We start from the raw sequence: 11,258 nt of genomic DNA, 5'->3' as shown, positions 1-11,258 counted from the left end.
CTATCTATCTATCTATCTATCTATCTATCTATCTATCTATCTATCTACGTTGTTTCCTCCAGCTAGACTGTAAGCTCCTCAGGGGAAGGGATTGTTTGATTTTTGTGTTTATATCTCCTTTGCCTGGTATATGATAAGCTGGCATAACATTTGTTGAATGATTTAGAAACTAAGGTTTATATCATGGGTAAAAAACAGATCTCAGAAAGACATGACAGCTGTCTTCATGTTTCAGAGGGCTATCACCCAGAAGGAGGGTATGACTCTCTGTGCATGGCTCCTGAAGGAAAAACCATGAGCAATGTTTACAGATGTAAAGAAAATCTTCTGAATCATAAGTATTTTTCAAATGACAGCAGGTTCTTAATCACTGGGTTTTTCAAATGTAGCCTAGGAAGAGTGTAGAGTGGATTTCTTTTCAGGCATAACTTGGATTAGATGGCCTCTAAGCACTCTGCCAAATGTGAGATGCTATGATAAATGTCACAGCTAGGACTAGAGCCCAAGTCTACTGACTCTAAGTCTTGAACTCTATTCCTTTGTAAGGACAAATAGGCTTGGAAGGGTCTTCTTTACTCTGCATTTATTACTGGTCAGTGTCTTATTTTAGGAGTGGAAGACCATGAAGACCACTTACTAACTTGGTGCAATAGAAGGTGTCTTTTTTTTTTTTTGTGGTAGAATGACAAGTGAGTATCAATCCAGAAGACTTGGCTCATTCAGACCCTACTAAGTGTTTTCTCCCAGACCATGAGAATAGACTCCTAACTAGTTTTCCTGCTTCCAGTCTCTCGATCTTCCCCCTCTCCAATCTATCCTTTATACGGATGTTAATTTTTTCTCCCAAGTGCATGTCTCATCACGCCAAGTTCAAAAGCCTTCAGCGACCATCTTGTCTATGTAATAAAAATGCCCACTCTTTCAATGAGCATTTAAGAACCTTCATAAGCTAGTTCTGTCATCTTCTCTTCTCTCTTTTTCCTCTTCTCTCTTCTTCTCTACCTATATTCTTTCTCTTGAGGATCTTATCAGTTCTCAGGTTCCAATGATCATTTTATGTATCTCTATACTATCAAATTTGTATAAGCATCCCTCATCTCTCTCATGAATTCCAGTTTTTCATCTCCTGATTCCTATTAGACAACATCATCTGGACAACCTGTAGGCATCTCAATCTCAACATACCTTAAAGAGAACACCGTATCTTCCCTCCCTCCCCCACCTTCATTAGAAAAAATTCTACTAAAGTCCTACTACAGAGCAGAATTCTTAATAAAGAGCTCTTGCTTAGACTCCATCTAAAGATACTTATTAGTAAAAGCTTTAATTATATTATTGTGCCCTGTCAAAACAAAGACGCTGGGACTCTGAGAGGCTCCAGTGTTCATTCTTTTTTGTAGCCTCCACCTTCCAAGTACCTGCAGTTGAAAACCCTCAAAGATCTTTCATGAAAAAAGACTCTTTTGACAAAGCCTGGAACAAATTCCAGTCCTGTAGAGGGACTGAATTAGAACAGGGTTTCTTAACCTGGGATCTATGAACTTGTTTAAAAAATCAGTAACTGTATTTCAACATAGCTGGTTTCCTTTGCAATCCTGTTTTATTTTATGCATTTAAAAACATTATTCTGAGATGGAATCTATAGGCTTCTCCAACTGGAGAGAATGAGTCTATGACACACACAAAAAAAGGTTAAGAACTCCAGACACTGATAATCTCTTATGAATTTGTGGTGCTTCACATCAAAGGTATCAAGCTTGAGACTCTTAAAACTCCCAGTAGGAACCATAAAAATGTAATTGGCAAATGTTTAGTAAAATAAATTTTAAAAATTACAATACAACAAAGGTAATGTTAATTTGTAGTTTTCTAAGTCTATATGCTGCTGTCAGGGATTTGTTTCTATTTGAGTTTAACATCATTGCTTTAAATTTCTAACACTCTATATCTAGAAGCCTAGTACTCTATGTTCTAAGGTCACTTATAGCTCTGATTTGTCTATTTTATGCTGTAACATTCTATACCTAATGTCCCCTAGCTCTAAGTCTATGTGCTAAGATCCTCAAATCAGTAAACATTGGAAGATTTCCATTTTTTAGCTTTTCATTTAGAAAATAGTATATATTTTAACATCAATGCCACCACTTAAATGTATGTTGATGCCATGTACATGTAAATAAACGAATTTCAATTAAGGAAATGTTATATCCTTTCAGTTGTCTCATCCAAGTCTCCTTGTCCCTAAGTTTTGATAGGTGAGATGTTGCCTTTACTTGCCCAGAACAAGCCACCATACTCTTATCCAACCATTTCCAAACTAAGCCACCTGTAACTCTTGCCATCCACCTCATCCAATTGCCACTAAAACTTAGTCTATGCATCTGGGACTCCCAAAATCCAAAAATCAGGCCACTGGACCACTTCCCAAACATCCCCCAGGTACTCTTTTCCCCTTCCTCATACCATTTTCTAGCTCCGGTTTAAATGATATCTTCCCACATTAGAATTTAAACTCCTTGAGTACAGGAATTTAAGCTCCTTGCTTATTTATATCTCTAGTGTTTAACACAGTGCCCAGAACATATTAAGTCTTTGTTTTTCATTCATTCATTTATTCATTTGTGTATTCACCATGAGTGCATTCTCATTCACTTTCACTTTGTCCAGTTGTATTTAGTGTATATCTTCTTCTCCTGCTTTTCTCATAAGGGCTTATCTTTTCATAAGAATATCTTCATATTCCTTTATATTCCCCATGCTTGTGTATTTTGACTTCACAATAATATTCCATTAAATGAATATACCAAAATTTACACAATTACTTCCCTAATATTGGACAGTCAAATTGCACCTAGTTTTTGGCAATTTAAAACACTTGCTACAAAATTCTTTTTAACAGATAACTTTTGCTTTCCGTAACACTTCCATGGTATATTCCCAAAAGTGGGATCATTGGGTCAAAAGATATGGTAATTTTTATAACTTTAATTTGTATAGCCAGATAACCTTCCAAATTGATTTTCAATTCTGCCAGCAATGGACAAGTATACCCTTTCCTTTAAATCTCTTGGTTTTTAATTGTTTTTGATTACCAATTCATTGTATTATGTGATAGGGTTGCTTTAATTTGCATACCATTTTGTCAAAGGGTTTTTAACAATTTATTAAATATTAACAATTGTTTTGAAAAGTGTCTGTCACCTGTAGCTTTTAAAATTCGTGCTAAGATACATATTCAACTTACAGTAAATCCCTTTCTTAACATAGCTGATCCACCTGGAGGTAACCCATCCACATCAGGATTCATTTTTTTGGACTCTGTTTGCCCAGATGTGTTGACTCAGATAATTCCTTAAGAGGTTTATCTTTAACACAGAAGGTCTTTCTTTTGTTCTCAGGGGTGCTTAGCTTTTCTTCTCATTTGGGATAATTATAGCCTAAAGCCATAGAAACCTCAGCCAGAGGCCCTAAGAGCAACAAAGGCTTACATGTTTAGTGCACCTCACCCAAGGCAATCCACAAAGGTTTTCAGTATAATATTGTTGAAAAACAGAGGAATCAGCTGGATTATATGCATTGAAAGAGGGAGTGGAATGAAGTGGAAAGAGACTTGGGCTCCAATCCTTGTTTTCCCCCTTACTTACATGTGACCCTGTAAAAAGCATTTTCCCCATCTATAAAATGAGGTGGTTAAATATGAAGACCTCCAAGATCCCTTCCAAGCTCTAAGACCTTGTTCATGCTTGGGGGTTCAGATTGCCCCCCATTGATCCTGGTTTCTTTTACTGCTGTAGGAGGCAACAGGTCACTCAGTCTCCTAACTGCATTTTCACTGGTTGTCCCATGCTTGGAATTCCCTTCCTCCTCTTTACCACTTCCTGCCTTCCCTGGTTTCTTTCAGGTGCCATATAAAAAATCACACCTTCTAAAAAAGGCTTTCCTGACCTCCCTTAAGGCTAGTGTCTTCCCTCTCTTGATTATCTCCAATTTATCCTGTACTTATCAATGTGCACAGTTATTTGCACACTGTTTCCTCCACTAGTCTGTGAGATTTCTGAAGGCAGGGACTATATTTTGCATTTTTTTTGTTTTGTATCCCTAGCACTTAGCTTAGTACCTGGCACATAATAGTCAGTCAACAAGCATTTATTAAGTGGCACTGTTCTATATTCTATGTGCTTAATAAAGGTTTGTTGACTAACGACTGGACAGCTACCTGATAGTACCAAAAAAGCAACTATATAATAGCAATAAACATTTATTAAACACCTGCTGTATGCGCAGCACTATGCTTGGTGTTGTGGATGATAACAAAGTCTTTAGGAAGATTATGGGCCCTTGACCTCACGGCACTCAGAGCCTTCAGTGGAAAAAGCACTACCTCTTGGGTCAAAGGACCTGGTTCAGATCTTGCTTCTGATATTACCTGTGGGACCCTGGACAAGTAATTTAGCCTTCTTGAGCCCTTATCTGTAAAATGAGGTGGTTGGACCAGAAAGTGCTAGAACTTGGATCTAATGAGGACATAATACAAACTCATGTAACTAAAATATATAATATTCCAAGATAAATTCATTAGAGAAGGGCCAACCAGTCTGAGAGGAAAGGTCTTTATCAACCAGGAGGATGAGGCAGGTTTCCTAAAGGAAGCTGTATTTAAAACTCTAGGACTTAGAGCCAGCAAGAAGGGCACTTAGACATTATCTAGTCCAACTCCTCCATTTTACAGATGTGGAAACTGAAGCCTAAAGAGTAGGTGTTGCTTATCCATAGTCATGTAGGTAACAAGTAATATCGCTTTGATTCTGATCCAAAGTCCAATGTACTACATATGCCATGCTAGACTTTAAAAATTGATAGTAATTTGATGTAACTAGATAGCACAATGGATAGAGTGCTGGAGTCAGGAAGACTCATCTTCCTGAGTTCAAATTTGACCTGACACTTATTAGCTGTGTGACCCTGGGCAAGTCACTTAACCCTGTTTATCGTAGTTAAATCATGTGTAAAATGAGCTGGAGAAGGAAATGGCAAACCACTCCAGTATTCTTGCCAAGAAAACCCCAAATGGGGTCACAAAGAGTCAGACACAACTGAAATGACTGAAAAAGGAATTTCATAAAAGGAGAGGAAGGGAGGACATTCCACACATTGGGGGCAGCCAGAGAAAAGGCACAAGTCTGAGATGGGAAAAATGACACTAGAGAGCAGTTCACAAGAAAAAGGATCTGGGAATTATAATGAACTACAAGCTCAGTATGAGTCAACACTATGATATGGGAGTCATGCAAAGCTAATATGATCTCAGGCTGTATTAAGAAGAGGAAAAGTACTCAGAAGAAAGGAAATATTTTCATCACCCTCTTCCCCACTCGGACCGCTCAACTGGAGTATCATATCCAGATACGGAGAGCAAATGTTATAAAAGGACGATTGAGAAGGTGAAACACATCCAGAAGAAGGTAACTATAATGTCAGGATGACTGGAGAGCATGCCTTACTGGATCTGGTTGAAGGAGCTAGGGATGTTTACCCTGGAAAAGAGAATATGCAAAGGGACTAGACAGCTACCTTCCAAGTACTTGAAGGGCTGTCACATGGAAAAGCTATTAGACTTGTTTGTCCCCAAAGAGTAGTGCTAGGAGTAACTAATGGGAAGGGAATGAAATTGCAGAAGTGGGCTTTGACTTAATGTAAGCAAAGACTTCCTATAACATTAAAGAAGCCCAGAAGTGCAGTGGGCTGTTTTGGGGAGATAGTGGGTTCTTTATCACTGCAGGCTGAATGATTATCAGGAATGCTTTTGAGAAAATTAATGCTTTGCTGACAGGTTGATCTAGCTATGGTCTAAATTTTCTGTTAGTTCTGACATTCTAAACAGTGGGACCATCTCCAATGTCAAGGCCAAATAAATCTAACCTGGCTTATCACTACTTCAGACAGGGGGGCAAACAGTTCTACCCTGAAGCATAGTGAGGACTGAGATAAATGGGTTCAAGAAGAATTGGCTTAAAGTAACAAGCTCAGAACTTTCTACAGGCAAACCTTTAACATTGAGGGCAGAGACAGAAGATGGGGCTGTAATAGAAAAATAGAACTGATTGCAGTTTAGCATTTTGGATGTGATGTGTAGAGGAGATAGCATTGTATGGAAAAACCCCTGGATTTAGGCTCAGAAGACCTCAGAGATAGGTGCTGTTATTATCATCCCTATTTTAAAGAAGATGAAATTGAGGCAAACAGAGGTTTTGTGACTTGCCCAGGGTCACACAGCTAGTAAGTATCTGAGGTTTGATTTGAACTCAGGTCTTCCTGACTCCAGACCCTGTGCTTTACCCGCTACATGACTTCACTGCCTCCCCTTCCTCCCTTTTATTTTCTATATGCTCCGGGAAATGATTTACTTCATACCTGCCCTTTGTGCCTGGCAGCCATCTCCAATCCAAAGTGCCAGAAGTACCAGGAGGTAGATCAAGTAGTGTCCTCTAAGGTGAGTCATTTTTCTCTTGGTCTAAGGGACAGGAGATTCTTGCTCAAGAAGAAAAGATGTCTAACTTCTACTGGAGCATCTCTTCCCTAGGAAGACAAAGACACATAGAAAAGTAAGCGAGAGAAGAAAAAGGCCCTCCAGGTACCACAGAGAAAAGATTCAGCCCAGCGAATGAAAATGATCCTTTACATTTTTGCGAACTGCTATAGTGGCCCAAAAATCCAACACTTCATGGTCAACCTACTAGTGATGACTCTTCTGTCATAGGCTGATTCTTGGACAAAAGCCACACAAAACTATCATCAGGTCTGTCTTCAAAGCCTTTCCAGCTTGGCAGTATCTGCCAAAGCTTGCAATTCACTGGTATAGCCTTCAAGGACCCAGGATCACCCCCATGCCATGAAGAAATCTTGAAGGACTTCAATGGACACTGAAAAAAGGCATTGGTGCAGCCCCGCTATGGGGGAAGAGCTAAGAAGCCTAGAAAAGAAAGTAAGGGGGAATATGGCATCTTCAAGTTTCTGAATTGCTATCATGGGAAAGAGAGATTAAATTTCAATTTAATTCAACGTGTGCCAGGCACTATGCTTGATGCTAGTGATACAAAAACAATAATTAAACTGTACCTCCCCTCAAGTAACTTATAATCTAAAACACAAACTTATTCTATATGTCCCCAGAAGGCAGAACCAGGGGCAATGTTAACACCAGGAAAATCTTCATTAGAGCTGTGAAATGAACTGGTCATGGGTTCATCTTTGCTTGAATTTTTCAAGGCTCCAACTCCTGACTACACCTTTTCACTGGCTATCTTCCTCCTGACTTACCTAGCTTACTTTCCTGGTTCTACCCACAGTTAGTGCCTTCCCTCTGTGATTACCTTCCATCTACTGTATGCATTGTCTACATACATAGTTGTCTTTCTGCTGTCTCCCCCATTAGAAAGTGAGATCCTTGAGGACACCTTTTTTTGAATCCTAGGTGCTTACCAGAAGGCCTGATAATGTGGTAAATGCTTAATAAATGCTTGCTGACTGACAGACTTGGTGGGTAATGGGTAATAGAATTTTCTTTGCAGGTATGGGTTGGACTAGATGTCCACTGGTATCCTTTCCAGTCTTAAAATAAAATTTTGTCATTCTATGACCCGTGGCCAGCATAAATGGCTGCAACATGCTGCTAAGGATGGTTTGTTTGGGACATATAGTGTAAAATAATTCAGTAAAATAAGTTTAACCAGGAAATGATTATTTATCAATAATGAAAAAAAGTTGCCACACTCAACAGTCCCATCCTCCTTGGCCTCTCCTCCATTTTTCACTATTGACTATCCTGCCCTTCTAGTTCTCCTCCCTTGGTTTTTGAGACTCTGTTCTCCTGCTTCTCTTCCTACAACTCTTGCTGCTCCTTATCTGTACCCTTTTCTGGGTCCCCTTACTCATCTCAAATCCTAAAGATAAAGCTCCTCAATGCTCTGCGTCAACCTTTCTTCTCTCTCAACTATTCTTCCTCAACATTTGGCTCCACTGCCATAATTTCAGTTACAAAATCTATGTGAATAGTTTCCAAATTTGTAGTCAGTCCCAATCTCTCCCTAGAGGTCCAGTCCTTCATTGCACAGAATAATGGAATCTCAGAGTTACAAGAGACCTTAGAGGTCATCTTAATGCCATTTTCTGGCACTACTGGGTGCCTACTGGACATCTCCACTTCAAATTCATCGTGTCCAAAACTGTACTCATCCTCTTGCCCCTTTCCTCCAGGCCTATCCTTCCTCCTAGCTTCCTTATTTCTGTTAATTCATTCACCAAATATTTGTTAAATCATCCTCTTGGAGTCTACTAAGGAGATAAGACAAAACACTTAATTATCTATGATACACAATAATATATCATAAATATGCTAGAGAAGACACCAGACAAAGTACTATATGAAATCCAATGGGAAAAAGTGATCACTGCTTCCTTTGTACTCAGATAGCTCCTGATTCATCTCTTTCTTTAAGTACTTCTCTTATCATTATCTGTGCACATGTCTTACCTACCCCACTATACAGTAAAATCCTAGAGGTCAGAAACTAGCTTTTGTTGATCTTTTTTATCTTTTCCAGTTCCAACCACAGGATTTGGCACTATAGTAGGCAATAAATATTGAATATTCTCTCATGCTATTCTTGTAGACAAAATGGAAAGATGTGGATAATGACTCAGAACCAATTGATTGGTAGGATCTAAAGAGTATCCATAAATGGTTTGAGGTCAACTTAGAAGGAGGTCTCCAGTGGAGTATCAACAATAAGAGAAATAACATTATGATCAATGACTTGATTAAATTTCTAGATGGCATGCCTATAAAATTTGCAGAAGGCACAAAGCTTAGGGGACAGTTTACATGTTGAATAACCCAGTTAAGATCTAAAAGCAAATATACTAAAATGTAACAGCAACAAACATAAAATCTTGCACTTGTGCTCTGAAAATCACTTCACAAGTTTAAGATATGGGAGGTATGGAGAGATAATGCTCATAAGAAAAATAAGTGGGAGCTAAGCTCAATACTATCTTAGACGAGATTATGGGAAGCATCATGTCCCAACTAGCCTGAATTAAAAGAGATCATAATCCCACTGCCCTTTGCTTTTGTTAGTCTACTTATTAGTACTGTCTTCTGTTCTGGTGCTACATTTTAGGAGGGGTAATGATAAATTTGGAGAGCATTCAGATGCTTTGGAATTCCAGCTCCATAATTAACATACTTTCATTTTAAACCACTTCCTTTCCCACTCCCTTCATCTTTTAGCAATCACTGAATCCTTATCCCCTCCTTTTGACATGAGTGACCTTTCTGAGTGCTAGATACATTTTCTTTAATGCCTCCCAACTCCCTGTTCATGGTGAGGGAGTCAAAATTTGTCTTTTCTCATCCTTTGAAGCTCATGCTATCCAAATTTATCACCCAACTCAGGTCCTGTTGACTGTTATCTACTGACCTCCAGGTCGTTCTCTTTCCTTTTTCAATAAGTTCAGCGCCTGGCTCTGAGTCTTTCTCTCTACCCTAACCCATAGTAGGAGCTTTTAACACACATATTGATACTCCCTCAAATTTTAACTTTTAACTTTAACTTTCCATTTCCTTAATCTATTAAGTTCCCATGACCTACTATTCTTCTTTACCCCAGCTACACAGAGAGATTGTCATTCTCTTGATTTTGCCATCCACTACAAATGGTCCTCTCTCATATTCGCTAACTCCTAAATTCCTTTATCTTGTCATAATCTATTATCATTCTATATTTCCCTATGCCTTATGACCCATATACCTGTTCTTGGTCCTTACTGGGACCTTCAGCCTTTCTATCTCTTATGCTTTCCCAAGCCATCTCCCCCATATTGGCTATACCAGGGATGGGGGATCCTGCAGCCTCAAGGCCACATGTGGCCCCCTAGGTCCTCAAGTGCAGCCCTTTGACTGAATCCAAACTTAGAATTTGTCCTGTGAAGTTTGGAGTCAGTTCCAAGTGACTCCAAGTTTCCAAGTAACTATTAGACATTTTGAACTAGATATCCTGTAGGCATCCCAAACTCAACACATCTTTAACAGAAATAATTATCTCTTCCTACCACCCCCTAAATCTTCCTCTCTTCTGAACTTCCTTATTACTGCCAAGGTTACTGCCACCTTCCCAGTTATCCAGGCTTGAAATCTCAGTGTCACCCTTGACTCCTCCCTCCAACTCACCCCAAACATCCATTTTGATGCCAGATCTTACAGTTTCTACCTTCACAACATCTCTCCTCTATGCCTCCTCTCTTCAAGCACAACTACCACCCTAATTCAGGCTTTCCTCATCTCTCAGCTGGACTATAGCAGTGGCCTCTAATTTGTCATGAGTTTCTTTCCACTTCCATACATCTTCCACTCAACTGACAAGGTTATTTCTCTTAGACACAGTCTGGTCAACCCCTCAATAAAGTTCAGTATCTACCCATTACATCCAGGATCAAATATAAAGTACTTTGCTTGATATTTAAGGCTCTTCACAACTTGACTTACTACTACTTAAAATCTTCTCATACTTTACTCTTTTCACACACAGTATGGTCGAAGGATGTTGGCCATCTTGCTACTGATTTCTTGTCTCCCATATCTTTCCTCTGACTAAACCACCCAATTTCTCCTAACCTTTCCCTCTTAAAATCCTGTTTCCTTCCGAATCCCTCCAACCATTTTAGTCCTCTTCTCTAAAGTTACCTTCCTTCTACTCTATATAGTCTCATATAGACTTTTTTTTAATTTAGACACTGTTTCCCTCATTAGAATGTGAAGGCATTGAGGGCAGGAATCTGTGTGTGTGTGTATATGTGTTTGTTTGCCTTTCTTTACATCCCTAGCACTGAGCACATGCTTAGTACATAATAGTGCATATTACATAATACATAATAAGGACTTATTAAATGTATATTGATTGATTGATAGATGGATGGAGCTACTTAGCTCCAGAAATTGAAAAACTCAAAATGATTCAAATCAAAATGATTCTCTGAATCACAAGAAACCTAGGGGTCAAGGTCCAAGTTCTACCCTCAACAAGTCTCATTCTCTTCAGCTGTGAAATGAGGGGATTAGACTAGTTGCCCTATAGTATCCATTCCAGTTCTAATCAATCAAATATTCAATAATCATTTATTTCTACCTACTACATGCCAAATGCTGGGAATACAAAAATTTTCAATTTTCATTTTACAAAGAAATATCGCTCTCAAGTTTT

General features: G+C 38.9%; 1 protein-coding gene across 1 annotated transcript in view; it reads right to left on the bottom strand.

Annotated features, from left to right (window-relative positions):
* COL22A1 (collagen type XXII alpha 1 chain) overlaps positions 1–6,499 on the bottom strand; it is a 523,255-nt gene extending 516,756 nt beyond the window's left edge. The window contains exon 1 of the mRNA XM_027845270.1: positions 6,412–6,499. Coding sequence (XP_027701071.1) covers positions 6,412–6,499 — 88 coding nt within the window. The remainder of the gene's footprint in view (positions 1–6,411) is intronic.
* Positions 6,500–11,258: the final 4,759 nt, after the last annotated feature.

This window comes from Vombatus ursinus, unplaced genomic scaffold (genome assembly GCF_900497805.2).
Source record: "Vombatus ursinus unplaced genomic scaffold, bare-nosed wombat genome assembly UNPS02005236.1, whole genome shotgun sequence".
Taxonomy (NCBI): Eukaryota; Metazoa; Chordata; class Mammalia; order Diprotodontia; family Vombatidae; genus Vombatus; species Vombatus ursinus.
Note: the sequence above shows the minus strand (reverse complement) of the source record. Positions and strands in the feature narration are given on the sequence as shown.